The 27,999-nt window shown below is 48.5% G+C and overlaps 4 protein-coding genes across 9 annotated transcripts in view; 2 read left to right on the forward strand and 2 right to left on the reverse strand.

Annotated features, from left to right (window-relative positions):
- The window catches only part of chrm5a (cholinergic receptor, muscarinic 5a), a 7,138-nt gene extending 338 nt beyond the window's left edge, over positions 1–6,800 (forward strand). The window contains exons 1-2 of one of the 2 annotated variants that reach the window (XM_029138361.3): positions 1–840; positions 4,403–6,800. The exon at positions 1–840 is cut by the window's left edge and continues 338 nt beyond it. In XM_029138361.3, coding sequence (XP_028994194.1) covers positions 4,474–6,027 — 1,554 coding nt within the window. In that variant the 5' untranslated portion in view covers positions 1–840; positions 4,403–4,473 and the 3' untranslated portion in view covers positions 6,028–6,800. Of the gene's footprint in view, positions 841–1,649; positions 2,274–4,402 lie in introns of those variants that run through there. The other variant, XM_041069110.2, reaches the window with a different exon arrangement.
- Positions 6,569–8,448, reverse strand: zgc:194887 (uncharacterized protein LOC571819 homolog). Its single transcript, XM_029138371.3, has 3 exons — positions 8,181–8,448; positions 7,925–8,084; positions 6,569–7,517 (listed from the first exon to the last, which is right to left on the reverse strand). Exons 2-3 carry the CDS (start codon positions 8,067–8,069, stop codon positions 6,823–6,825), a joined length of 840 nt encoding a protein of 279 aa, XP_028994204.1. The 5' UTR covers positions 8,070–8,084; positions 8,181–8,448; the 3' UTR covers positions 6,569–6,822.
- Positions 8,449–8,627: 179 nt separating this feature from the next.
- On the reverse strand, positions 8,628–26,929 carry LOC114848134 (KATNB1-like protein 1). Its single transcript, XM_041069111.2, has 10 exons — positions 26,886–26,929; positions 10,281–10,357; positions 10,158–10,192; positions 9,825–10,092; positions 9,639–9,754; positions 9,502–9,552; positions 9,325–9,414; positions 9,143–9,247; positions 8,899–8,992; positions 8,628–8,819 (listed from the first exon to the last, which is right to left on the reverse strand). Exons 2-10 carry the CDS (start codon positions 10,350–10,352, stop codon positions 8,778–8,780), a joined length of 873 nt encoding a protein of 290 aa, XP_040925045.1. The 5' UTR covers positions 10,353–10,357; positions 26,886–26,929; the 3' UTR covers positions 8,628–8,777.
- Positions 10,549–18,046, forward strand: acp7 (acid phosphatase 7, tartrate resistant (putative)). Of its 5 annotated transcripts, none has more exons than XM_029138364.2 (15): positions 10,549–10,603; positions 11,342–11,440; positions 11,575–11,706; positions 12,027–12,227; positions 12,309–12,491; positions 12,625–12,650; positions 12,785–12,882; positions 15,178–15,240; positions 15,788–15,902; positions 16,014–16,127; positions 16,614–16,680; positions 17,065–17,132; positions 17,215–17,286; positions 17,572–17,709; positions 17,798–18,046. In XM_029138364.2, the coding sequence occupies exons 3-15, from the start codon at positions 11,598–11,600 to the stop codon at positions 17,861–17,863; spliced, it is 1,320 nt and encodes a 439-aa protein (XP_028994197.1). In that variant the 5' UTR covers positions 10,549–10,603; positions 11,342–11,440; positions 11,575–11,597; the 3' UTR covers positions 17,864–18,046. The 5 variants fall into 5 exon arrangements, with proteins under 5 accessions (XP_028994197.1, XP_028994201.1, XP_028994199.1 ...); XM_029138368.2 differs by having other exon boundaries at positions 10,551–10,603; positions 11,342–11,408; XM_029138366.3 differs by having other exon boundaries at positions 10,581–10,603; positions 11,342–11,472.
- Positions 26,930–27,999: the final 1,070 nt, after the last annotated feature.

Raw genomic sequence — 27,999 nt, forward strand, 5'->3', positions numbered from 1 at the left:
CCTCTCTATATAAATCTATACGCACGCATACACACATGGAGGTCCGTGCGTGTGCGGCATCTGTCACCTCTGGCGCTTATCTGTGGGAACCACCGGCAGCAGATGAGCTCAGTGATAAACGGCTCCGAGCTCCACGCGATCAGAGAAGAAAAGCAGGTCTCTGTTTCTGCTTTGGGATGCGCGACCACACACTTAATAAACACAATTTGTCTGGACTTGTCTGCCTAAACGCCCCCCCCATCCCTGTGGAGCCCCCCCCCGTCTAGTACTCTGAGGTCTGAGCTGCATGCTCACTGTCCCGAAACATGATGAACCACTCAGCCCTGTGGGAATTTCTCCTCCCAGCAGCGTCATCTGCATCTGTGTGTGAGCGAGCAGCAGCAGCAGCAGCAGCAGCAGCAGCAGCTCAGCTCACTCCACACAGCTCTGCCACGCAAAGTTCTGCCTCCCGCTCCCGCTCATTGGCTCCTGACTCCTGAATGACTGGAGGAGGGATGATCCGCAGCCGGAGGACGCCCGCCTGGTTCCGGAGCCCGGCGGCCGCGCTGGGCTCGGAGGCGCAGGATGCTGAGCTCTGCGCAGCGTGAGCGGAGGGACGCGTCCGCCCTCCTCCTCCTCCTCCTCCGCCTCCGACTCCGCGCTCGCTCCCGGAGCCGCTGGCACGCCAGGGTCACGCCGGCAGGACCCCCGTCCACCTCAGTCCTCTCCAGCTGCGCCGTGATCCTGTTTCCCAGTGCCGCACTTGACCCGAAGGCTTTCCAGGCAAAACAGAGGGATTAAGTATGAATGCGGCTCTGACTGGGACACACACAAGACTGTGACGTCTGAGGAAAGTCACCTGTAAGTAGAGCTATGTCTTATTTATTCCGTCTCACATGACACGCACGACTCACTTAGTAACTTTAGTCTTTAAGCCAAGACTTGACCCGGTTTCATGTGGTGATAGAGTCACGTGAGCACGATTCTTTGTATTTTCAACGTAGGCTTTTCCCTGAGAGCGTGGACCTGAGGGACGTGAGTGCATCTGTAACCTGGACGTGGTGTAGTGACAACACGCGATCCTCTCATTGTCTTAGATTCAGCTTAAAGTCACATTTGCTCATATTTCTATGAACGCGCCTTGAAAATTGGTTTTAAATTTAAACAGTGTTATTTTGAAGGAACAGACGACGGCTGAAAGAGAAGGTGACGTCTTTGATCTCCATGAATGACAATGATGAGCAGGGAAGGGTTGGGCTTTCACCAAGTTACCAGCAGTTAAAGCAGTTCCCTCAAAGCTGTGGAGTAAAAGACTTTCCGACCTGTCTCTGTTGTGCAGTGGTTTTTGTGGACTGTAACTGTAGCCGGTGGTTCTGGAGCTGTGGAGGCATCAGCCCTCGGCTCGATGTGCTTCCATTTATTACAGCACGGACTCGAGGCAGAGGAAGAAAGTGTATTAGAAACCTCAGTAGCGAGAACACACAGCTATAAACAGACAGCTTTATTGCTCTTGTGTTTTTGTTCCTTGAACCCAACGTGTGCTAATTTCCCCCAGACGCTGAAAATTAATATTTGAACAACACTGACGCTATTCAAACCAATAAGCTTTGTTTTTGAAGACAAATGTAATATCCGCCTAAATAGAAGTGGTGGCGTTATGAGCTGGGAACAAACAACACATGAGCCAGAGGCACGAGCGCTGACAGCACGGACTGTTTAGAAAAGTCCTCACACAAATGAGTTTTAAGCCAGATCGTTATCCAGATGATGAAATGCTGCAGTCACTCATAAAACACGTCCCCAGAGGCTTTAAATGTCATTGTTTGGCCATAATCCTCCTCTAATGAACACATCCATCATTTCTCATTGGATTAATGTTAATATGGGTTCATATGAGACAACGCTTCTTAGTTCCTCAGAACGTCATTTATTAGGCAAAGACCTCTGGGCTTCCTTTCATACATATGCAGAGACTCCTCCGTGCTTCGCCTCCTTGGCTTTGACTCACCTCTTTGTCTCTCTCGCTTCTTCTGCTCCTGTCGCTTTCTCTCATCTTCTCTCCTTTTCTTTCACAAATGTCATGCGGACGCGCTGTGTGCGTTCTTGTCGTCGCTGTGCAGAGCGGTTGTGCTGCGGCTGAAGGGGAGTGCAGGGAAAGGTCACTGGGTGTGACTGGGAGTCCTGGTGAGACGGACAGGTGCCAGTTTGGGCCCTGCAGCGCGTCCACCTCTGCACCAGGAGCTGCGTTACCTACTGTACGTTACAGTAATCTGCCCCCAGTGAACTGAAGCAGAGTGAGTGTCATAATCTGAGGATGCACGTTTACATGAGGAGGGATGAATGGTATTTTTATTTTAATGTGCTGACAGTACAAAAATGATCACAAATGAATGGCAGTTGTTCTTTGGTTTGTGTTCTGTATGTTTTTCACCCAAACACACAATAGGAACAAGGATCATATCCACCGTTACACTGACGCAGTCTAGTGTTTGTCTGTTCCATTAAAATGCTTCCTGCTGGATGCAGACGCTATTAGCAGGATTGACTTGTTCTGCCTCTTTGAGATGAACAGGTCTACGTCAAGAATGAGATTTAAATAGTAGTAATTGTTATATTAGAATTTTCTAGCTCTGAAATTAATAGTACTATTTTCTCACAGACTTTTTTAGATCTGCTCGAAGCAGGAAGGCTTTGTCCTGGTCACACTAACATTACACTTACTGTATATACAACAATTATAAGGACCTTAAACAAGACAGCCTTCTATAAACAATATACTTTATAAGTTAAACATTAGGAGTTTATGCATGCTAGGAAAGGTTTTGGGCCAAGTCATGATGTGGGCATTTGAGCCAGTGATAGAGAATGTCACTGAGCCAGTAGGAGGATGAGGGACAACCCGAGTCCTGCAGCAGGACCCCCACAGAGACAGGAATGCTGTTTGTGGGGGCCACGGCTGCCACTGGGCCTCCTGATGACCTGGCAATGAGAGATGAAGGCCAGTGTGTGAGACAGAAACCTAAATGTGCTTGAACTGTGTGAAGGCATTAAAGCAGAGCTGGGAGCTACAATCAGCAACTCCGCCTCACACACGTCCAGCCTCTGACTTACTGAACCGCTCTCCTCGCTGTGTGTTCAATAAAAGACTGCTACGTAAGATGGAGCAAATTGATTTGTGTGCCAGCATCATCCACAGACATTTGGCAACTGGAGCTGACGGCCATTTACTGCTTCTAGTGTTTGATCCACATCCAGAGCCTCAAAGGTCCGTGCCCTGCGATGGTGGACTGGTGCCAGTGCAGGACTGAGGGGCAGGTGATAAATGCGTAGAATCAGAACCCATATTATTCTATCTGAAAGGTCGTACGCAGGACACAGACGCTGCCTCTGAAAGCCACTTATTTGAAGCAGAACAAGTGGCACAGCTGAGAATACTGACGCTGTGGAGCTGAGTGATTTCCTGAGAGGAGGGTTTCGTCTGGGACGAGAGGAGAACTGGTGTGAAAGCAGTTGACGCGAGCCTTTATTTGATTATAGTGATTATGGTGCGGAGCGGCTTATTGCAGGTGTATCTTCCTGACGGGTGCAGGTGACCACTTCACTGACCCCGAAGGCTGAAACACTGGGTTGATTAGTGCTTTCATTTGATTTGGTGCAGTTTCTCTTCGACATGAAGTACAATCAGCACATCAAGCCATTTAATGCATGAATGAGAAAAACAGCTGGCAGTTAGTTCGAAGTGAAGCTGGGGACGGATCACATCTGTCCTTTTAATATGCATTTAACATATTTAACATCTCCTGCATGAATGTGCAGCGTCGGCTTATAGAAAATGCAGCAGACTGACTAATAGAGGGCAAATCTGAACAATTTGTGTAACTTATGATTTAGTTACATTTACTGATATCACTTTCATTCATCCTATGAATAATTAATTACATTTGTGATTGTGAGGTGGCTCATTAAATGTCAGTGTGTGTTGGTGGCATTTATAATAACACTGTGACCATGCAGCAACGACCCGTCACTGACGCCTGCTTGATTTCCTCCTCCTGCAGGTGATTCATTTTGTTCCCACTCCCCAACCTGCACCTGAACCTCACATTAATTGCACTGTCCTGTCTGTGCTCGTGTGACTGCATGTGTCTATTTGGTTTGGATTTAAATGAAATGACTTCGTAAAGCTGGTGTAAAATAAACCTATTTGTTTATGTAGTGAATTAATTCACTAATGATATAATAACTCAGGTTTAGTGCAAGGAATAAAATGATGTAATGACCTGGATTTTTAAAATGTGCCACAGATGTTTTGCCTGAAACCTTCCAGATGGGTTGAGCTGATCTTTAGAAGTGCAATGTTGCCACCTAGCGGCCATGACTGGAACCGGCAGAAAGACTTCACTTTCTTTTGTTTCTTTTCCAGGAGATTCGTCTGAGAATAAACAAACCCGAAGGCTCCTGTCATGGTCGGATGCCAATAAACACAAGCCCACCATGGAGGGAGAGAACCCACTAAACTCCACTCTGAACGCCAGTGCCATGGACGCTCAGCAAGTCCCACCGAGCCTGTGGGAGGTCATCACCATAGCAACTGTGTCAGCCATCGTCAGCCTCATCACCATTGTTGGGAATGTTCTGGTAATGCTGTCTTTTAAAGTCAACAGCCAGCTCAAGACAGTGAATAATTACTATTTACTGAGTCTGGCAGCTGCCGACCTCATCATAGGTGTTTTCTCCATGAATCTCTATACCTCCTTCATATTGATGGGCTACTGGGCCCTGGGAAACCTGGCCTGCGACCTGTGGTTGGCGGTGGACTACGTGGCCAGCAATGCCTCGGTCATGAACCTGCTGGTGATCAGTTTCGACAGATACTTCTCCATCACGCGGCCGCTCACCTACCGGGCCAAGCGGACGCCCAAGCGAGCGGGGGTCATGATCGGCCTGGCCTGGCTGGTGTCGCTCGTCCTGTGGGCCCCGCCCATTCTCTGCTGGCAGTACTTTGTCGGAAAGAGGACGGTGCCTGAGCGGGACTGCCGGATCCAGTTTTTTTCGGAGCCAGTTATAACCTTTGGGACAGCGATTGCTGCCTTTTATATTCCTGTGTCCGTCATGACGATCCTGTACTGTAGAATCTACAAGGAAACCGAGAAGAGGACCAAAGATCTGGCCGAGCTGCAGGGGACCAACTACGCAGCAGACTCTGGGGCCCCGCAGCCTCAGAAGACCATTATCAGGTCCTGTTTCAGCTGTAAGCTGAAGTCGGCGTCGCACGACAGGAACCAAGCGTCCTGGTCGTCCTCCAGCAGAAGCAACGCCGGCAAATCAACAGCGACCACCAGCGACGAGTGGTCCAAGGCGGGTCCGCTGACCACCTTCAACAGCTACGCGTCCTCCGAGGACGAGGACCGGCCCGTGTCCCCGGGCTTCCAGGCCTCCTTCAGGAACCAGGCCTGCGAGTCCGGCAGGAGCGGCGCCGGCAGCTACGATGAGGACGCCTTCTTCCAGGCGTCGCCCCAAAGCGGCTCCCAGAGGAGCAAGTGCGTGTCCTACAAGTTCAGGCCCGCGGCCAAAGACGCTCACGCTGAGCTCCAGACCAGAAACGGAGACGCCAAAGCGGCGCCGGCCTCGTACTCCTCGGCCGAGTCCATGAGCGCGCCATCCACCTCCTCGGCCTCCAAGCCCATGGACATGACGCTGAAGAGCCAGATCACCAAGAGGAAGCGCATGGTGCTGATCAAGGAGAAGAAGGCGGCGCAGACGCTCAGCGCCATCCTGCTGGCCTTCATCCTCACGTGGACGCCCTACAACATCATGGTGCTCATCTCCACCTTCTGCTCCACGTGCATCCCCCGCTCCCTGTGGCACCTGGGCTACTGGCTGTGCTACGTCAACAGCACCGTCAACCCCATGTGCTACGCCCTCTGCAACAAGACCTTCCAGAAGACCTTCCGCATGCTCTTGTTCTGCCAGTGGAAGAAGAAACGGACTGAGGAGAAGTTGTACTGGTACGGACCCAACCCTGGGGTGAGCTCCAAGCTGACGTGAAGCGTCACATGTTCTGGCTGGCGTCACTCAGAGACGGAGGCAAGGAGGCTGCTCCAAGCTTTAGTTTTACCCCAGAACCAGCCTGAAAAGGTGGAGGTGTCCCATCAACCTGCAGATAATCCCATTTTATTTATATTGTCAGTCTGGATTCGACCCAGTGCTCCAATCACATGTACAGTTACTGTGTCTGTATTGAGGCTGTGCATTTTTGGACTGGTGTTTTATTTTGAAGGGCTAATCCCTGTTGTCCTGATGTGGCTGTCGCTCGCTATATCAAGATTGTGATAATCAAAGCTTTTCCCACATGTGACAGTGTCAGTCTTCAGATCAGATCATGTCATAGTTACACTGCTATTTATGGCTCACATCCAAATTTAAAGGCTTTAATTGTTTCGCTAATGGTGTCAGTGTTTACACAGAAAGTGGTTAAAGGATGTGAACGCACACTTTATTAGAATCAGTTTTACTATTTATCCTCAGGATCTTTTCTTTGTTGTCATCTTTAAGCAACGGATGAACGAGAAGGAGACGCGTCACCGTCTACATGTCCAGAACACTTTTACTTAACTGTGATGAACCAGACGTCTGCAGCTCGAGCAATGTCAGAAATGCTTTGCTTCAATTATATCGGCTTCATACGTGACTGAAACAAAGCTAGAGCTAAAAGTGTTTGCTTTTCGTAGTGTTCGTTTGTTCTGTTTGTTTCCAGATGATGTGTTTCTGTATCGATTGTTGTGAATTCAGTGTCCAAGATAAAACCTATTGAGAGAGAAGCTAATCTTCAGCCCCGTGTCCTCATAGCTCGTCCCTGCTGCAGGCTCCTCCAGGAACCAGCTTGACTGTGTCTGAGGGTCTCACCATCATCCACGCGTACTTGCACAGCCGCTCCTTGTTGCAGTCCTTCTGCCAGTAGATGACGTTCCTGCGGTTCAAATTGGCGCCGGCACAGGCGTCGTACCACCACCCTCCCCCCGGCACCCCCTGGAACTCCAGCTGTGCACAGTTCTGGAAGTAGTTGTCGTTGTCCCTGTCTTTGGTGGTGAACCTCTGGTTGTCGTGCAGGTAGTTCTCCGTGTCCAGCGTCAGGGCGTCCACGGCCGAGCCCTGGAACAAGCCCAGCCGCAGCCGGTACCCCGAGGCCTCGTCCTCCACCAGCACGGGGTCGTACTCCCCCAGCTTGGTCACGGCGTCCTCATCCACCAGCTTCACCCCCAGTTTGAAGCGCGCGGGGCCGCGGGTCAGCTGGTGGAGGTACTCGTTCCCCAGCCAGTGATCGCCGCTCACGTCCCCGAAGCCGCGCTTGTACTCAGCCCAGGTCCGGTCGAAGCTCACACTGCTGTTGACCGTGATGTGCTGCACCACGGTCCAGCCCCCCTCCTGCATGGCGCAGTAGGCCACGATGGGGTCGCCGCCGGGCTGGATGAGGTAGACCCCGTCTCTGGCCTGGCCGTAAGCAGCCAGCAGCATTTCATGGCAGTCTCTGGGCAGCGCTGTGGGAGACACCATGACATACAGCACGGTTGTGTTAGCTGGTCATTATGAGTGCAGCGTCCTCAGCTTCTCTGTGCTCAGTGACAATGCAGTATGACACTGATGGCTCCATGAACACAGTAAAACCTTGATTCACTGCCAAACTATTACAGCTGTTTATCTGACACAGAGATCCACAAATCCCATCACAGGATGAGTCACTCAGGTTGGATTTTGACCCATGTTCAGGGGGCGGTCCACATAGTCAGCTTCTTATTAGCCTTATTAGCTTTATATTAATTGAGGTCGTGCTGTCATAATTTAACATTGTGCATTTGACTCCTCAAACACCAGTAGAAGCCTTAAACACTTCAGTAAAGAAAGCAAAGACAGAAGTGGTCCTGAAAGAGCAGCCGAGCGCATGTACCTCTCATTCCGGGGTTCAGGACCAGGCTGTGCTTCTCGTGCCGGAGGAGACTGAGGTTCTCAGCCTGCAGATGCGCCACATTAACTCCAGCGACAGCAAGCAGCAGCAGGGCCACTGCTGCAACACACGGCCTCCAGCGCCTCATCCTTCACGTCCTCCGCTGGCAAAACAAGAGGTAGTGACTCAGCGAAGGCACGAAGACAAGAACGGAAGCCAGAACAAACATGGAGAAGAAGCACCGTTGAAACGTGCTCACCTTCAGTGACGACCCGAGTCCTCAGCCAGGCTGCTCTTTGTCTTAGTCTACGATAACTGAAGCAAAAACATGGGAGCGAACCAGGGGCTGTCACTGTTCAGACTCAGAGTTCACACAAAGCAGCCGCAGCTGGACTTCAGCCTCGGGTTCACACCACAGCGGCAGACGCCACCCGCACTTATCTGTTAGTGAGATAAAGCCACATGGAAATGGGCTCTGAACGCTCATATCTCTGCCTGACTCAAATCACCTCAAGACTCAATGAGGCTGAAGTCCAAGTGAGACTGAACAGTAGGGATCGGATCCTGAACGGACTTTTAGTTAATTAACGGGAAGATAACAGAAAGTATTATAATACCACCCACAAAGTTTAAAGTCCCACTTTTATTAAATATCATTAAGGAAATAAAATAAAATTAAAAAATTAAAACAATGAAAACACCACACTCAAATACAACTAATTTATTAAGACTTTCCAGTATTTCAGTAAATAAGTTGCTCTCTCAATAAATTAGTCATTACAGGTATAATAATAATATTAATAATAGACACTTGTTTTCTTATTTTCTAATAACTGCTACAGGTGAAAGGAGCTCCTCACTGTCGGCAGGTGAGATGAGACAGAAGAGAATCGATGACCTGAGGGGGCAGATGTAAAAGGCTCCAGTGAGTCAAACGGTTATTTGCAGCGACGCTGCAGCATCAGTGCAGCGCTGACCTTCGCTGCGTCTCCTGCAGGTCCTGGCAGCGACGCCAGTGAAGGGTTCTGGTACCACAGCTCCACTACCTGCTGCTTAAACGCTTCGACGTTTCTGCAACGAGAGTTCATTAAAGTCACTGCAGTAGCGAGTTCCACTGGAAACACTGTGCGCTGTCAGATGTTGGTGGTGAATGTTACAGGAAATGCTGCCTGAGCTTGTGTTTGCTGCTGTTATAGCGTAGGCCAAATCAACAGCACTCACATATCCAACGCCGTTTCAGCTGATTCATCACAGTCGCCTGCTCTCAACGCGTCGTGCCAGTTGTTCAGAACTGAATGCATCCACTTCAGTCCAACAGTAAGGTAACTGGAAGCAGACGTGGGGTTAAATCACAGTCATGTCTGTAACACCCTGCCACTGCATGTATGTGCGTGCATACACACTCTTCATACGGACTCCTGAGGACTTGTTTAACCAAAGGCAAGAGGTCGACACAGCAGCCGATAGTAACTCTGGCACAGTTTTCATCAATGCTGCAGAGAATATTGTGTTTAATTGAAACATAAAAGTATAGATCTGTAGTTAACAGCAGTTAAAGTCCTGCAGAACTCATCACTGACCTCTTGGTTATTATTGGCAGAAAGTCCACAAACACCGCGGTGTCTTGTATTCTGTGTAAAGGCATCGTTTCAGTAGCAGCTTGTTCAAACTCACAGCGTGAGCCCCGTGTTGCGTGTTTGAAGCCACCGGCCTGTACCTGAGGAAGTAGGTCAGCAGCTCCCCAACGCTCCTCTGCCACAGCGTCAGAGCCACTCTGAGTCTCAGGCTCCGTCCAAAGAGAACGTCGGCCACGGTGCTGTGGTCCCCGGCGAGCTGCGGAACATTACGTTCATTTCATTAGAACACGGTTAAAACAACAGCAGTGTGCGCAGGCACTGCTGACCTCACTGAGGGCACGGTTGTCTGGCTCTTCAGAACCAGCTTTCCCAGTCTGGTGGTTAGTATTGATGTTTATTGGGAACTCCCAAGGGTCCATGTTGAAAATCTCCTGCTTCACGTCCTGCATCTCATTCTCCTTGTTGGGACCGTCGGTCGTCCTCCCCGGCCCGGGCTGCTTCTTGCGGGCCACGGTCAGATGGTGGGTCCTCCTCTTACACGACACCACCCGTTTAACCCGGGATGGGACGTTGCCTGAGCGGCTGCCTGGGTGTCTGTTAAACGGTACAGCACGTTCATCACGACGCCCCTGATATAAACTCACTAAACGCTGTCATACCTCTGTTTGTTGCACTCGTCATAGTCATAATCCACCTGCAATTAAAAACACAGTTTGGACTGATACAGTAAATAACACACAGCTGAGCTCAGATTCGCTCTGTGTTTGTCACACCACACTCACTCTGTACTGGGCTGCATCGTGCTGAGGAGCAGAACCACGGTTCTGGTTGTCGTCTTCATTGCTGGAATCCATTAGATCTGAATCAAAAATAACAAATAGTCAACAGCAAATTAAATAGTCCCGTAGCAGTGAAGTACATTTAGAAAATGCACTTCACACATTGCCTTCTCGGACATTATTTGTATTAAATGTTGTAACATTCATAACCATGAATGTTACAACATTTTAAACAAAAAGCTAAAACACAATTTCCCAGAATCCTCGTGGTCACGCTTTCCTGCGCGATGACGTTGCAGGAACTGCTCCAGGACCAAGTAACTGAGGTCGTGAGTCCGTTCAGTTACTATGTTTACAGGCAACCTTGGCTTCGTGTTTCGGGTCAGAGCTTTCGGGCTGAGCTGTAATAATCAAGTCACCATAAACACCATCAATGTGCGCGACGGTGTAAAACGAGGCCGGTAGTTAGCGCAGTTTGGCGTCCGGGACACAGATGCTAACAGAACCTCAAATCATTTTACTGCGTAGTAAAGTAAATGTAGAAAACTCACCCTTTAATATCGAGATAATGGATGACGTGAATCACTTTGCTTCTTTTCTACCACTGCCACCGAGCGAAAATAACTCCAGTTAAACAGGTTGTGTCGTTGGGACGTGCGCCCTCTAGCGGCTATTGGCGCAGTCCCGCTGCAGACCTCAGCCCTGTTCAACCTGGGGGGTCTGGGGGTCTGGGGGTCTAACCCTGCTCCTCAACAGCCACAGTACCGCTAGTTTCTAGCTGTAAGTGTAGAGAAGGACTGGCTGGACTGATCCTGGGAACTACAAGCAGTCAGCTGATCAGGGTTCGTTGGCATAATTAATGAGACCAGAGCTGTGGCTGTAATTAAAAGGCTTTGTGTGTAACTCCCGATCAGTGGAGCGTGTCAGCTGCAGCAAGCTGTGACTTGACTTATGCTCTAATCCGTTGAACACACAGTCACAGCAGAAAAACATCAGCTGCTTTCACTGACTCATGATCTCCTTCCGTGTGGTTCTCGCTGACTCTGTGGTTTTTGCTCGTGCAGCTTCATCAGCCAGCGCCGGACTGAAACACAGCGAGCGCTGGCACCGAGCACAGAGCCGTAAACCTGGGTGGGTCGTTGGTTGGGAGGCTGAATGCAGAGGTTTATATCAACCTTTTCAAATCAATGCTCAGGTGTCGTGTGATTTGTGGTGTGAATGCTTTAAAGATCATGTGATTCCAGCCATAAACCAGTTTTAAACCAGTTTGACCTGCTTGTGTCGGTACCTCGTTCAGCCTTGTGACAGTGCAGTGCTGATATGGGGCCTGTTCATGCTGCCTGGGCCGTGTTGGGCCTTGCTCCCCTGTTGGTCCTTGGCATCCCTCCTGTGTGGACGCAGCCAGAGCAGGTGCACCTCTCCTATCCAGGTAGGCGTGCCATTACTGAAAGCACTGGTGTAATATGAATGATTCTATGGATGTGTGATTCTATGGGACTCTGTGATTCTATGGCGTTTACTGACATTTAAACTGAACCTTCTGTACATGTCATGTAAAGGAAGTTATTAAATACAGTAAGTAAAGGCTTTAATGAAATCAATGGTTTAGATGTCACAGTATCTTTATAGCAGCAAGATTAAAACTACCACTTTTGTGCAGAGTCAGCTTTTTCCTGAGGATCTTTCTCTGACCTCTCCTCATAAATGCAGTATGAAGTAAATTTCTAGTAATGAAGCTTTTGTTCACAGGAGAGCCAGGTTCCATGCTGGTGACCTGGACCACCTTCAATAAAACAGGGAGCACAGTGGAATACGGCGTCATGGGGGGCCGACTGTTTGACATGGCAGCCAAAGGGGACGCAACCCTGTTTGTAGATTCAGGGACGGAGAAGAGGAGGATGTTCATCCACAGAGTGACACTGACAGGACTCAAACCCGCTACTGCTTATGGTGAGCAGGTCTCCAGCATCACTGACTTTGGTCTCAACTCACTGTCTCACTGTAAATCTCCCTCTTCTGTGGTTTTTCCAGTCTATCACTGTGGCAGTGATGACGGCTGGAGCGACGTGTTTTCCTTCACCGCTCTGAATGACAGCAGTAGCTTCAGTCCCAGATTTGCTCTGTACGGTGACCTTGGCAACGAGAATCCTCAGTCGCTAGCTCGACTACAGAAGGAGACGCAGCTCGGCATGTACGACGTCGTCCTGCACATTGGTGCGTTCTGCACTTACAGACTGATTGATTCATGTCTCATGAAAAGCTAATCGACAGATAAACACACGGGCACAAGTAAATTAATAGATATGTGTTCTTTGTTGTTGACTTATTTCTTTTATTTGTTTAACAGGGGACTTTGCCTATGATATGCATGAGGTACTGTCTGAGTCTTGATACTTCACTTCCCGCTGATGACACATTCCTGCGTTTGCCTGAATTTCAGCTAATAGAGAATTGTTGTCTGGGAAAATCAGTTGCACAGTGTGTAACGCTAATTGATGCTGTTGTAGGACAATGCCAGGATCGGGGATGAGTTCATGAGGCAGATCCAGTCCATCGCAGCCTACGTCCCCTACATGACCTGTCCAGGCAACCATGAATCTACATAGTAGGTGGAACTTATCTGAACGCCTTTTTAACAGTCTGACGTTTAGACCTCAGAGGGAGGCTGTCGTGTCGTTTTGTTTGCGTTGTAGACACTTTCTGTTTCAGAATAACTTCCTGTTTTATCACATACTGATTGGAGACGTCTCTTGACAAATTGCATTCAGCTCTGCCTGTGTGCATGTGGAGGCTTTTGGCAGGATGGAGTTGGGTGCTGGGGGGGGTGTTGGTCGGCCTCAGTTTTCTTTCCGCTATAGGAAAACACCTTGGTCTGCCGAAAAACCCCGCATCGCACCACGCAAACAGATGGGAGCTATTTTGGTCTCCAACGGCTGGAGCAGCCTCAGGAACCGCCAACATCTAAACAAGGCAGCGCCGTCCAAAGCAAACATTTATCTGAGTGAGAATCACCAGCCTGCTATCTGCCTTCAGAGACGGCCTCGCTCTGCACTTTGGCTCATCGTCATATGATGTGTTGCTCACTTTGGAGCAGGAGAAACAAGAAATGGAGCTGACTGAGAAAAAAGAAAAACAAAGAATACATTTAAATATAGATTAAATATGTTTCATTTCATTTTTATTAGTCAGTATGACGTCTTTGGAATATATTATATCAACAACCTGATACTGATATTCACTAATATCTCTTAACTGGAGGCTACTGTAGATTTCCACTTCCACTCAAGGATCAGCAGCGTTTTCCTTAAACATCTGCTAGAGTCAGTCCTGGGTGTTTTCATACTCGCTGCTGCTGCTACGTGGACCAGGACGCTCCTCCTCTGCCATCGCAGTGTGACTGCTGCCTGGCCACCGTGGAGGTGAAGCTTCTTTCCTTGGCGCTGCATCTTAACATAAGCTCCTAATATCAAAAACCCAGTCGCTGCATTACATAATCCTAGCTCCAGATGTTTTGTTCTGTGGTGTTGTTGAGGTTCCAGTTCATCCCAGCTGCTGGTTTGTACTTCTCTCTCCTGGTATCGCTCTGTTTTCTCTCCACTTCCAACCTCAGCCTAATGGGTACAAAGCTACTGAGACAGAGGCCCACCACAAGTGTTTCAGCCAGCATTCCAGCTGGATGAGAACAGCCCATCTTTGGAGATGCTCAGGCCCCAATCAACACTTTCTTTGTCCACCAGGCACAATGCAAGGCTCCAGACAGGAAAATAACCGTTTGAATCAGTGTCCTGAGATGGAGCTTAGTCAGATATGAATTTTGTATTTGAAACATAAAAGCTCAGTCTCTGGTCCCTTGGCTCATTAATTGCTATTTTGTGTTTGGGTTCCTGGAGACAGTGGGTGTTTGTTCAACAAATACTAGCAGATCCTCGTTCACCTTTGCTGTTAACCTTCGTAGCCACAAGATGGGAGCAGAAACCATTTAATGTCTTTTCTTGGTTCACTTCCATGACTCACAGACACACCCAAAGTTCATTCACGGCTACATATTATTGACTAATCTGTTAATTATTAAGTAATAGTATGTTTGACCCCCAGAGGAAAGATCGGCTCAATAAGTATTGTCACTGCGCTGATGAGACCGTGAACTCTGACCTGTCTGCTGTCCACAGCATTGCCGCCTTTCCATCATTTAGTCTCATTAATGAGGCTCCTGCTGATGTTGAAATGAAGAGCTGTTAAAAGAGTCTGTGGACAGATTGTGTGTTGAATGGCCTTTTTCTGCATATACCATAGTACCAATTAGAGGCAGGTGTATTGCACTTGGGCCCATGGGGGCTTCAACTGACCCATTTCATCTCAGCTCCACACAGACTAAGCCACATTGCCCAGTTTTTGATGATCTGCCTTCAGAAACTGACCATGAGCCCTGGCTTCAAAGAACCTAATGGGTGACGTCACTGAGCTGCATGCATGTTTTTCTCCGGCCTTTAATTTTGGAGCTGCAGCCACTGATAGTCCGGAGACAGCAAAGAGTATGCTTGCTCTAAACATCTAAGACTGGCTTCAGTTTCGGTGCTTGAAGCAGATGTCACAACCACAGTTTGATGGGCGTCATTATCCAATGATCTACCACCCGGCCTGCCCTGCCAAGATGTAATGAAAACTGCAAGTGAACATAAAACAAAAGAAGCGTACCAAAATTAGAGCCTGATTTTAGGAATTGCTGGTTGGAGAAAGCTCGGAATCATCTGGTGCACATGCTGGGTGGATTGTTGAGCTCTGCTGTAGGCACCGCAGAATAAGAGACAACAGCCATTTGTGGCGTTAATTACTGTTTGTCAGATGTTCAAAGACGGTACATTGTCCCAGTTACGCTTCTCACCCACTTGTTTGTCCACAGCAACTTCTCCAACTACAGGAATCGCTTCAGCATGCCGGGCCGGACCGAGAGCCTGTGGTACAGGTGAGGGGCCGCGGCCGTTTGCTCTTTGCATGTGTTTAAGCAGGCGGCAGGATGTCAGACGGGTTCCAGCTCCAAACATGCAGAACTCTCCCAGCATAACTTGCCCTCTCTGCCTCTAAGTGGCTCGGTCCGCTTCAGAGCAGCCTCTCAGACAGACAGTACCTTATTACAGCTCAGAGCAGCCGCCCACTCGATGCTGACAGAGCCACAGATAAAGACATCACAGCTTTCATTTAAACATAATAGAACCTGGAGCTCCTTTGACTTCATCCTACGGTACCGACTGAAACCGGGTCAACTCTGCTGACAACACAGAACCAACTAAAGCAAAGACAAAAACTAAAGCAAACCTCATCTCAGGTCCTCGGAGGTTGAAACATGTTGAGTCCAGTAACACCAGGACTGGGTCAGAACTGTGCATCATTTTACCTGTGTGTGTGTGTGTGTGTGTGTGTGTGTGTGTGTGTGTGTGTGTGTGTGTGTGTGTGTGTGTGTGTGTGTGTGTGTGTGTGTGTGCATGTGCGTGCGTGTGTGTGTGTGTCCACAGCTGGAACCTGGGCTCCGCTCACTTCATCTCTCTGTCCACTGAGGTTTACTTCTACCTGGAGTTTGGCCTGGAGCTGCTCTTCAAGCAGTTCGAATGGCTGGAGAAGGACCTGCAGGTTAACGACTACTTCACATTACTTGACTTTTATTTTTCCCATTCATTATGTTTGTGCTTATGCTGTGTTGCGTTCTAGAGTTTGATTGTGACGCTTATTCTCCTGATCCAGGAGGCGAACAGGCCCGAGAACAGAGCGGTGCGTCCGTGGATCATCACCATGGGACACCGGCCCATGTACTGCTCAGATGACGACCAGGACGACTGCACCAAGTTTGACTCCTTTGTAAGTGAATCAAACTCCTGACTTCAATTCTTGCTTAATCTACAAAACAGCCAAAACAACACATTTCCTCCCACAGCCTTAAATAGAATCTATACAAGCAGAGAAATCATCACCTTATTAGAAAAGTCCAATAAATGACTCACAGTGTTCCCAGTCTGAGGATTTCCCGTATTCTGTCATATAAAGACATCCGTAAACTGCGTGTTCCGCTGTGTTGCCTGACACTTGGCTCGTGTGTAGCAGACATGTCGAGCGCGTTGGCAAGCGGCTCCGTACACATCGTAACCATGAGCACATTCAGTACGGTATGTTGTCATAATGGCTGTAAATTGGCCCAAATAGTTTCCAGTTAGAATAACTCCTCTCAGCACTTGGACGGTAGCGTGGACGGTGGTGGCTCCATCAGGTAGCACTTTGGGGATCGGCTCCTACTTTGGGTGTTGATGTCGGTTCATGATGTCCTCGCTCCTCTCTGTTACATCTCAGGTCCGACGGGGACGTAACGACACCAAACCGCCGGCTCCTGGTCTGGAGGATCTATTTTACCGCTATGGTATGTTCCCCTTTGGTTTCCAGCTGTTGCGCTGCTAATGGGTGTTTAGGATCACAAATTTGCACGCTCAGTCAGACTAAAGCAGACATTTGCAAAGCACGGACCAATCCAAGTATTCCTTATTCAAAACACAGACCTTGGGTTTGGCCGACAGCCCAGCACGCATTTCCAAATGTTTTTCCTGCGTTACATTCCTCAGACTTGTTTGTTGCATTTGATTATTAAACTTGTGGTGGATTTGACTCGCTCTGATCTTAAGCTTTTGTTGTTGTGGAGAAATCTTAAAATGAAATGGGACGGCGATCTGAGCAGCAGCTGATTACACAGCAGAAGCTGTTGTTGGTCTGGAGGAGGTCGCTGACTATCATCTAATCTCTTTCACAGGAGTGGATCTGGAGCTGTGGGCTCACGAGCACACGTATGAGAGACTTTGGCCTGTTTATGGCGACAAGGTCAGCTGTCAGGTTCCAACATCATTCAAATCCTCTCAGTCTCCGATTTACTTGAGTTGAAGAGTCTTCCTGTTCTTTTCAGGTGTTCAATGGGAGCAAAGAGCAGCCTTATGTGAACCCCAGAGCTCCAGTTCACGTTGTCACCGGTTCTGCTGTGAGTGGGTTCATATCGCTGCAGCGTTGTTGACATGGTTCCACAGAGATCAGTGCGTGCGTATTGTACTCAGCCTCGCCTGTGTGGCAGCTGCTCTGCCACAGGAGTTTGGTACCAGCTGTTCCTGTGGCTAGTGTTCTGTGATGTGGTAGCGAGCAGCGCCGCACGTGCTCTGTCATTCAGCCACACAGCGGCCCGTCATCAACACTCTACAACGCCGGCCTTTGTACCTGGAGCTGAAGAGAGACGGGCAGCTCAGTTTAATCACTGCTGATTCCTCTGCAGGGCTGCAGGGAGAGGACTGACAGGTTTAATCCCAACCCCAAAGCGTGGAGCGCTTTCCGCAGCACAGATTACGGCTACGGTCGCATGCAAGTCGTCAACACTACCCATATTTACTTGGAGCAGGTTTCTGATGATCAAGTGAGCAAAAATCAAATGATTATAGCCCAGAAGGGCCCATTAGCCAGTATTACAGCACAGCTAACAAAGACATCTCTGTGTTTTCCAGTATGGCAAGGTGATTGATAGCATATGGGTGGTGAAGGAAGAGCACGGCTTCTCCGCGTGGTTCTGAAGACTGCCGTCGGTGCGTTCAGGTCCAATCATCAGGTTGCGTGTGCTAGTGGATCACTGTCTTTTGTCTTTAATCATTTTCAAATGGTTTTCCACTATTGTATACGATGATCATCTACTGTAAATGCTTGTACACTAATATACTGTGAATCTTGCTTTTATAAACATTGTTGTAAACACTAAATCCTGATTTCGAATGCATGTTCGTGTCGAACAGCAAACATCAGTTTCTGCAGAGCGGAAACAGGGTTACATTTTAGAAACCTGGAAATTCGTTCAGATCAGATTTCTGTCATGATGACAGATTCGTTCGTTTGTTATCCTGTCAGGATGCTGGAACCACATATCATTGTCCATCTGTGTGGCCATCGTGGAGTTGAACGCCTACACAAGGAGGTCCATTATGTAACGCAGGGATGTTTTTGGTTGGGCTCATGAGGAGTGAGAGAAGGCACTTTTCTCAGGAACAGTGTTGCTCATGCCACGACTCACCGCGGCGTCGCTAATAATTCCTAATAACAGTATAGCACCTCCGATGAATACTGGCACGCGGCCTGGGCAGATGTGCAGGAGCCTGTTTTCAGTCACGCTGCCTTTGCAACCTCTCAATAACGACACGGGTTCAGTGTCTCTTTCTCAATGCCCTTCTATTGGTTTATGGCAGAAGCGTCAGAATGCAGTGGTCACGCTTCACACTGGGCCCTATGCTGCTTACTCATGCATGACTTCTTTAGAGAGGAGACTTTGCGCCACTTGAGTTCCTGACCTTTGACCTTCCTCTGCTTCACTCTGTAAGCTGATGCACAGACCAGCAGAGGGCTACGTGCTGCCAGACTCGGCTCAGACTGAAAAAGATGCATTTGTTTACCAAAGTTACAGGAGCGACCGCATTGATAGTCCAATAAAAGTTGTTATGATGGAAACAGTTCATGAATCCACTGATCTGAGGAGCGCATCACGTGGCGAACACGTTCCTTATGATCTTGCGCGTGATCTTTTATTCTGAGCTCCATCCAGGGAAAGCGAGGAGTGTGTCACCTCAGATCACGTGGCTTTTGCTGAAACCTGATGTGCTTATTACTGCAGGTTGGTGGGATTGTGGTTGAGGGCCTTTGTTGACAGAAACCTTTTCTTGAACGGATTTTCCTTCCTTGTCTAATATATGTTCACTAAATCATTTCTCTTTCGCAGGAACTGAACAGTGTCGCCCCCCCCCCCCCAAATGTGATCACAGCAGAATTCTAATGAAATATCAACAGCTAATGATACTTTCCCAACCTTATGACTCAGTAAAGCCTAGAAGTAACAAACTCTTAGCACCGTATGTGAGATTGGGAACCAGATGCCTGTTTCTTTACACCTAACAGAGTCAAGTAGCTCACGCACAATAACAAACTGGCTTCTGTGTGGTATTCCTCTCCCTGGGAAGTCGAGGGCTAGCACTCGATCGTGTCGGCTGGGGACATGTGTGTTGAATTCAGGGCCCTCAGATGCTGGATCCTTGGGCTATTTCATCAATCCAGGAGCTCAGTGTTCATCCAGAACCAAAGCATCACTATTATGGCCGCCCCAGACCACCATCACGATGAGCAGCTAAGGGCTGTCTGCTGTCTGGAACATCGCTGCACATTCTTCCCATAATTATCCTCTCAACATAAACACCACAAGGACTTACAGGGCCTCAGAGTGTGGCATCTACAGAACAGTGTGTGCGCTGGTGCAGTAAATCTGAGGAAACATGAGCCTGCCACTACAGAAACATATTTTTGTTTTTATACTCACAAGAAATGTGTGAGGAAAATATAAAACACATTTTCCCCCAAAGACAAATTTAAAAATAGATCAAATTGGACACTAATTGGAGCAACACATTGTCCCTGGTGGTATAAAAGTCAGACTGAACAGATAGATGCAATTAACATTGGCTGAAGCAGTGTACTAATGGAAGCTGAAAGTGGAAGTAGGGTTCTGAACTGAATGTGATGCAGCTGTGAGACGGGAACGGCTGATGAACAGGATCGTCTGAAATAGACTGACTCACCCATCACCCCCCAAATATAAGAACTGTGTATGATTATTCCCAGATGGACGTGTTTCCGTGCAGTTCTGAGCACATCTATCATCCCAGTGTCATTTAAGCCTCGGTCTTCCCACTAAGCAGGAAGCCCTCAGCATCCACGGCCGTGAAGCCGCAGCGGCCGACCTGGGCCTCCTCCCGCTCTGCAGGAAGCGCCCGCCTCGAGGGCCGAGCGGCAGCAGAGACGCGCTACCGCCCGGAGCTCGGCCCGCGTCAGGGTCTGTTGAACCCCAAAGAGTCTGCATAGTTTCAGAAAGCGAAACTGACGGAGCCGATCTGTCGACAGCCCGACACCGGACCTCCTGCCAGCGGCTGCCTGCGAAGAAAGGCCGCATTCCTGATGGGCCTGTTTGTGTTTGTCTTGTTGTGTGGGCTTCATCACTTACACCTGACCTGGACTGGAGGCCGTGCAGTAGTTCTCCAGGTCCAGATGTGAGGATCCAGAACCTGACAATCACCTAGTTTCTGTCTGCTTTTTGTTGTTGTTGTTCTGTCTTTTCTCTCAGAGTTTCAGCTCTTATCTTGTATAAACTACTGGAGGAGCAGCATGGTGACTTAAGTTTAAATAAAAAGTCATGGTGGACCGTTCCGTTTGGTTTGGAGGCGCCGCACACTTCAGTAATGTGTTAGAGCGCGATGTAGAGCTGGAATAGAGAGAATTAAAAGCAGGCTCCGTCCTCGAAGCCACAGTTCTGGGAAGGTAATCATCTGTAGAGGATGGAGTCTGGTGTTGTTTTCCAAAGGATGCTCGACTGGAGCGTCTTCCTGACAGTAAAGAGATATGTGTGAAGAACACAGAGCTCCGTGTACCTGACTCCCAACCGCTTGAAATGCACACGTGTCCCAGATGTTTGAATCCGTTTTGCTCATTAGTGGACAAAGACCTGCGACTGATGAACGTCCAGGACATCAGTGATACAGTTGAACTAAATCCCCTGTCTGGACCTGTGAGGATGACACACTATGCATCAGCTGATGATGCATGAGCTGCGCCCCTGCTGTTCACACACATACACTTCCTTGAACCTCACACTGGCTGTTTATTCACTTATTTAATTTTAATTTAATTTTATTCAAGGCCGTAACAGGTGGTTGCAGTCCTTCTGTCCCTTCATCACCAGTGGAAGCTCAGAGCGAAGTACAGCATCTCTGCTTGGGTTTGGCTTCGCGTGGCCGCCGGTCGCCAGAGGAGCTTGTTTGAACCCGATCTGACTGAAAGACTTAATGGCCGCGCTGACAGCCAGCCGTCACATGAGCCGTCTGCTGTGGCTGTGGCTGTGGTCTGCGTCGCTGTGTGCTCCATCCAGAGCCACCTCACACGTGTGCCACCGACAGAGGAGCGCAGACCCGAAGGTACCTCTGTTGGAGTTGGACTGAGGAGGACTCTTATGTAATCAGGAGTGTTTACCTCCCACATGTGCCGTCCAGCCGTGGATCAGGAGTGTGGAGCAGGTGGTGAGGCAGGTCCTGTAGCTGCAAAGCGTATTATCACATTCATGTTTGGTGGATGCTCAAACTTTCCATAGAAAACTTCCTTTTTCTAGGTGCTGCACTTATTACAGCTCCTGGTGGTGACTCTTATCTGCAGCCCCTTCATTCCTCAGCAGGACAGACCCATGTGCATGAAACATGCTCAGACCCCGCGAGGCTCTTCATCTGATAGAGACTGATGAGAAGGTCCACGAATGAAACGATCCTCCATCCTGCACAGGCTCAACATTCAATATAATACAATATGTGACCTGCCACCATTAGACTTCCTAATGAATAAATTACAAACAAACCAACTGCATGTTTTCTCTCGCTCTCTCCGAAGTGAAGCGACTGTTCGGCCTCTTTGATCCTTTTGAAAACAATTAATTGTTCGGACAAAGAGCAACAAGATCCAACCATCAACCAAACAATTAGAAAATAGAAGTGTAGAATTGGGTGACATCACTGTTTGTCCCCATGAGGAACCCACTGTCAGAGCAGATTCACTCCAGCTGGTGACAACACGCTGCATTTGAGCAACTCTGACGCTGAGGAGGAAGCGTGAATCTGCAGAACTGACTCAAGCTTCTGTTTGTTCACGACTTCCCCGTCTGCATGAGCCTTTAGGTCTATTCCCCACATTCCAGATCATAAGGGAACAAGATTAAATAGTTTTGGAGATGGAGGCTGGCTGTCCTTCCTGCTGCCGTTAGTGCCGTCGCCTTCAAAAGAAAGTCACAAAGGTTATTGTGATGAAATTCCTTCCCTGCGATGGTGAAAATCTGTTTCGCTTTATCTCAGTTTAAGTTGCGTGAGCGTCTGTCTCAGACCCAGGAGTCTGCAGCAGTGACCCCTGCTTCACTGCTGATGCCTCCTTATGAGAACTTTAATAATATGATGTCTGTCTTCACTTCTGGGCATGTGGTTATAGACACAGGTTCAGCTGCCTTAAAGCAACAAAGATATATCACGTGTGATGCACATGAAGAAAACAGTCACAGAAGAGACTTCTTCAGTTACTGAAGCACAAACTGTCCTGAAGCGAAACGTCTGGAGAAGCACAGAGAGGAATAAATAGTACGAGCGGTCCGTCTCCGTCCAACGCGGCGCTGGCTCATCGTCTCAGGCTAATTTTAGCTCCGTCGGTCTGACGCGGAGCTGGGCTCAGCGTTCAGGTGACATATTCCTCCTCCATATCTTCCCCTCTGAGGTGTGTAACCTGCTGTAGCTGCACACGGGGGTGACCTGCAGCGTCACACACAGTATTGTACTGTAGCTGAATCCAGACACGGCCCCTCCCACGTGCACGCGCCCGGGTGCACGTTGCATGTGTGTGTGTGGGCTCGTCTGCTCACGCGCGTGTTAATGCACGTGTGGGACGATGCAGGCGTCTGTCAGTCACTCTGGAGACGTGTGACCCTCTCCTTCCAAGCCCTCGTCCTCCTCTCTCCCTCGGCCTCTGTGGACCTGTGTTTGCTTCTGGCCGGCCGCCATCTTGGATGCGCTGCCTCGCTGGTCAATGCATGACTGCATATGTCCACCGCATAGCAACAGGTTGTTATTGAGCGAACACGCTCCTAATCCATAATGAGCTAACGATGGTCCTAATGCTGATGCAGGGACGGCGCTGTCAGCTCCAGTCAAAGTCAACAGATGCAGATTGTTGCCTTTGGAAGAGGAATAACTGGCTTATTCATGAAGTAGTGGTTCAAAAAACGCGAAAATCCTTTAAATTGGTCCAAGAATGGACAAAAAAAACAGAAGGCTCTCAGTTCCAACTGAAGCATCACACAAAGGCGGGCGGATCAGCTGCCGGTGTTAAAGAGGACCAGATGAGGGGGCGAAGGTGTTTGGAGCCGCGGGGTTTCCGTGAGCTGGATGTTCTGAGCGGAGGCGACGGTGCAGATGTGCTCATTTGTGTTCATCCCAAATCCACTCAACATTATGTGAGATGGTTTATGGCTGCACAGCTGGGGGCTCGGCCCCTTTCTTCATGTCCTGATCTCACCAGACCGGCCGAGGCTCAGGAGTCATAATGGAGTGCGGAGCGAACCCTGGACGGAGCAGAGGCTCAGACTAAGTGACTTCACAGTTTCCAAGAGTTTCCAGCGCGAGGAGGTTTTCTCACGAGAGCGTTGGGAAATAGGAAGCGAAGGGGTGGTGGGGGGTGTCATGGCCCGGAGCCGCTCACGGGACGGATGTCCAGTGTCCACAGAAACCACCAAAGCATGAGCTGTGGCTCCTTCATCCCACAGCGCGATGTGTAGATGCAGCTCAGCATTCATTCATTCATTCATTCATTCATTCATTCATTCATTCATGTCACAGTGAGGCTCCAACCGTGTTTAAAGGCCACATTAAGACTCGGTTCATTAGAGCCACTAATGAGGGGATCTTTGACGTATCGTCGTTAAGTCGACGCTTTGTCTTCGCTTCAGGCGCCGTGAACCGCTGCGGAGCTGAAAACAAAGGTGTCTTGTGTTCGAGTGCTGAAACATGGTCAACGCGCCAAAGTCAATAAGGCAGACAAGCAACAACCGACGCTGAGACGTTATCTGCAGCCTCTTAAAGGACAGAACACGTGGAGTCCTCCCCTCGGCTTCGATTTCCATCAAGAACCTGAGGACAGATGAGGTGGAGCCATGAACTGAAGAAGCAAAGAAAGGGTTTGAGGCAGATCCGATACAGCTCCACCTGGAAACCAGAGCAGGTGAAAGTATGGGGCGAGCGAGAGAGAGAGAGAGAGAGAGAGAGAGAGAGAGAGAGCTTCCTCTGTGGATTCCACAAAGCCGACTGGATAAACAGGGAGCGGGCGAGCGAGAGAGCTGTCAGTGGTCAGTGACAGATGCAGCTCCGCCTTCACGCTCACAACAGGAGCAAACGGCCCAGCGCCTCCGCTCGCAGCCGGGCGAGAAGGGCGAGCGAGACGGGGCGAGAGAGAGACAGAGGCTGGACTGTCCCCCGGCCAGGAATGGGGAATCTAAACACCTCAGTTTAAACACTCGCTAATGGAATCCACTCATCCACAGTCAGCGGCGCCGGCACAAACAATGACATCCCTTTTGTTTTTGTGATTCATCTTTTGCTTTTTGCAGGAAGATGAAAATATGGGAAGAGAGCAGCTGCTGCGTGAATGCGAGGCCTGGTGGTGGCTCCCCTTTGGATCAGGACACCGTGTCTATTTAATACGAGGGTCAAAGGTCCAAATTTCCATACTAAACAATAGTGTGCAAATATAAATGTTTGTCAAATCAGCTGCATTAACAGTTTAACCTGCTGATTTAGAATCAGACTGGACCAAGTGGTGCTGATGCTCTAGCAGAGAGCAATTAAAAAAGATGTGGGAACTTCCTGAACAAATCACTTGTTTTCTTCACAGAATGAACATGTCCATAAAAGGGCAAAGAGGAAGTGATGGCGTCAGAGTGCAGCGTTCGGCAGCGTGTCTCCTGTGGATTCCTGGGCGATACTGGAGCTGACGGAGACCAGCTGCTGAGTCAGTGACTCATATCTACCCCAGGGAGAAGGAGGGAAGGAGCCAACAAAGAACCGACACAGAACCGACACAGAACCAACACAGAGCCAACAAGGAACCGACACAGAACCAACACAGAACTGACACAGAGCCGACAGTGAACCGACACAGAACCAACACAGAACCGACAGTAAACCGACACAGAAAAGATACAAAACCAACAGAGAACCGTCACCGAAAAGATAAAGAACCGACAGAGTCGACACAGAGCCGACAGTGAACCGACACAGAACCAACACAGAACCAACACAGAAAAGATACAGAACCAACAGAGAACCGACACAATACGGACCAGACACAGAACTGACACAGAACCGACAGTGAACGGACACAGAAAAGATACAAAACCAACAGAGAACCCTCACAGAAAAGATACAGAAGCGACACCGAAAAGATACAGAACCAACAGAGAATCGACACAGAACGGACCAAACACAGAACCGACAGTGAACCAACAGTGAACCGACACAGAACCAACACAAAAAGGATTAAAAAAGGATACAGAAACAACACAGAACCGACACAGAACATATACAGGACCAACAGAGAACTGACACAAAGCCAGCACAGATCCGCCACAGATTCAAAACAGAGCTGACACAGAACCGACACAGAAAAGTAACAGAACCAACACAGAACCGACACGGAGCCAACAGAGAACCGACACGAAGCCAACAGAGAACCGACAGAGAACGGACACGGAGCCAACACAGAACCGACACAGAACCAACAGAGAACCGTCAGAGAACGGACACGGAGCCAACACAGAACCGGCACAGAACCAACAGAGAACCGTCAGAGAACTGACACGGAGCCAACGTCTGACAAACACGACCACTGCGCGTCTGCTCCATCAGTTTGTAATGTCCTTTGTATCAAATTACAAGGATTACAAACGTGTAAATGTTTAACTTCTTTATTTATTGAAGGAAAACTACAAGCTTAAGTATTTTGTCTGTGGCCTTTGTCTGTTTGGCTGAATATCAGTGACCCAAATGTCTGTTTCTCTTCCCGCTCTCTTCTTGTTTTTCTCTGAAATATGTGCCCCAGCCTGTGTTTTATCTGGATATTGGCATTAGCAATAATTTTGTGACAGATAAAAATGAACCAGGCTTCAGATGGAGCTGGAAGAAGAAAAAGTGAAAAGCAGTAGAGGAAAAAGTTGGATTAAAGAAAAGTAACTATGCGTCAGAATGATTCAAGCAGCGGTCGAAGGAAAGCAGCAGGCAGCACAGTGTTATCTGTCAGAGAAAGAAGTGAGACCAGAGGAAACCTGAGGAGACGCGTGGTAATACATTAGACTCCACTTGTTTCACTGTTGGTTTCTCTTTTGCAGGATGTTGCTAATGAAAATGAACCAGTCCACCAGGAGGCCCCAGGCCTCCCGCTCATGACGTCAGACAAGAGGGGAAAAATCACAGGATTCTTCAAAGGGGCAAGAAGTGAGGGACACACACAACACAAGGCTGACTTTGAGCCTGACCATGACTCAAACATCGAACCGTCACACAACGCTACTGCAGGCTCACATATAGTTTCTTAGTATTTAAAAAAACTTTACTGTTTACTGTGAGATGGTCTGTGACACAGTTTTTAGTAGGAGTGTGAATGACATCGACTGGCTGGAAAACAGCTGAACCCAATCACGTGAATGAACTGTGGCTCATCTCACACACACACACACACACACACACACACACACACACACACACACACACACACACACAGGCCTGTTCAAACCACTGTTAGACTTCTGCAGCATCTCCAGCCACCAAACCTGTCGTGACCTCAGCCACGACTGCACTGGACAGAACCTCTTCATATAAACCGAACACAGACAACCGTGACTGATCCTTAAAGGAACCATGTAAAACATGAGGAGCAAACATCATGCAAATACACAGCTTCACAGTCACTGTCATCTATTCATGTACATACCATTGCTGCTCGCAGGACTATGGGAGCCCCAGCGGTGCCACAGCTGCCGGGTCCTGGTGGAGCGTCCGCTGGTAGAAACGGCCGCTGGACCAGGATCACCAGCAGCAGGTCCAAATTACATAACAGACCTGGCGTGAGCCGTGCCCGAAGGCTTGGACCTTGAGCCAGGCAGGATTTGTCCGTGGAGGTGTGTGGAATGTCTGGTATGGCTGATACCACCAGCGCAGAAACAGGAACAATCTGCTGTTTGTTCATTCTGACAAGAACAAACAAGCTTTATTGTTGAGCAACGTGAGTTATTTACATTACATAACAAACAAGCACAGGAAATAACAAAGCAGTCTTCGCTGAAATAATACACATTGAGATTTTCCACTCTGACATATTTAAAAAGCCCATATTGATTAGATGATTATGGTTTTACTGAAATTCACATGAGTCAGAAGGTCAAAAAGCATCAGTGCCTTTGATGCTGATACAAAACACTTGGAACATCGGTGGACAAAAAACATGTTTGGTGTTGAAATCGATTTCTGGTTATTTTATTAAAAGATTTATAGTTCAGTACCAGAGAGAGGAAGCAAGGAATCTGATTACAGTTCCTATGACACATCTGCTACATGTTAGACTATAAGTCCACAGAGTAAAATAGTAACACGGATTCGTTTTGGTCTCGGGGAGTTTTTGTTGATAGCCTTGAATAAACACACTGTAGTTGCTACGCGATGAAGGAGAACTCTGCTGTTCCAGCTCCTCCGGATCCTGTGTGAACTGTGTTTATAGTGACCGGTATCACATTCAACTGGTTTAGATCATTATGACCTGAACTCGTGTCATTTGTAATCTTTAGTCATTACACAAACAAAACCTTAATTTTATAATTTATATATCCTTCAGTTCAACATGTTACAATAAGCCAACACCCAGAAACCTCCACACAACAGGAACAGTGAAGCACTTAAAGTGACCAGTTCAGCCACATTACGTACACGATGTGTAGGACATTCAATAACCAAAAGATAAGATGAGTAAATATTCAATTAGCTTCAGGCCAGTTTTACAACAGCATGTTTCACTTAAAATACATTTTATCCTTTTATTGGAAAGGTTGAGT

The sequence above is a fragment of the Betta splendens genome, chromosome 22 (genome assembly GCF_900634795.4).
Source record: "Betta splendens chromosome 22, fBetSpl5.4, whole genome shotgun sequence".
Classification (NCBI taxonomy): domain Eukaryota; kingdom Metazoa; phylum Chordata; class Actinopteri; order Anabantiformes; family Osphronemidae; genus Betta; species Betta splendens.

Coding starts and splice junctions, on each gene's coding strand:
- zgc:194887 (XM_029138371.3), bottom strand. CDS start 8,069: ATGAGGCGCTGGAGGCCGTGTGTTGCAGCAGTGGCCCTGCTGCTGCTT. Junction 7,518..7,924: donor CCTGAACCCCGGAATGAGAG/GTACATGCGCTC, acceptor TGTCTCCCACAG/CGCTGCCCAGAGACTGCCAT.
- LOC114848134 (XM_041069111.2), bottom strand. CDS start 10,352: ATGGATTCCAGCAATGAAGACGACAACCAGAACCGTGGTTCTGCTCCT. Junction 9,755..9,824: donor ACAACCGTGCCCTCAGTGAG/GTCAGCAGTGCC, acceptor AATGTTCCGCAG/CTCGCCGGGGACCACAGCAC. Junction 9,248..9,324: donor CTCAGGAGTCCGTATGAAGA/GTGTGTATGCAC, acceptor GTCTGCTTCCAG/TTACCTTACTGTTGGACTGA.
- acp7 (XM_029138364.2), top strand. CDS start 11,598: ATGGGGCCTGTTCATGCTGCCTGGGCCGTGTTGGGCCTTGCTCCCCTG. Junction 11,707..12,026: donor GGTGCACCTCTCCTATCCAG/GTAGGCGTGCCA, acceptor TTTTGTTCACAG/GAGAGCCAGGTTCCATGCTG. Junction 17,133..17,214: donor GGCCTGTTTATGGCGACAAG/GTCAGCTGTCAG, acceptor TGTTCTTTTCAG/GTGTTCAATGGGAGCAAAGA.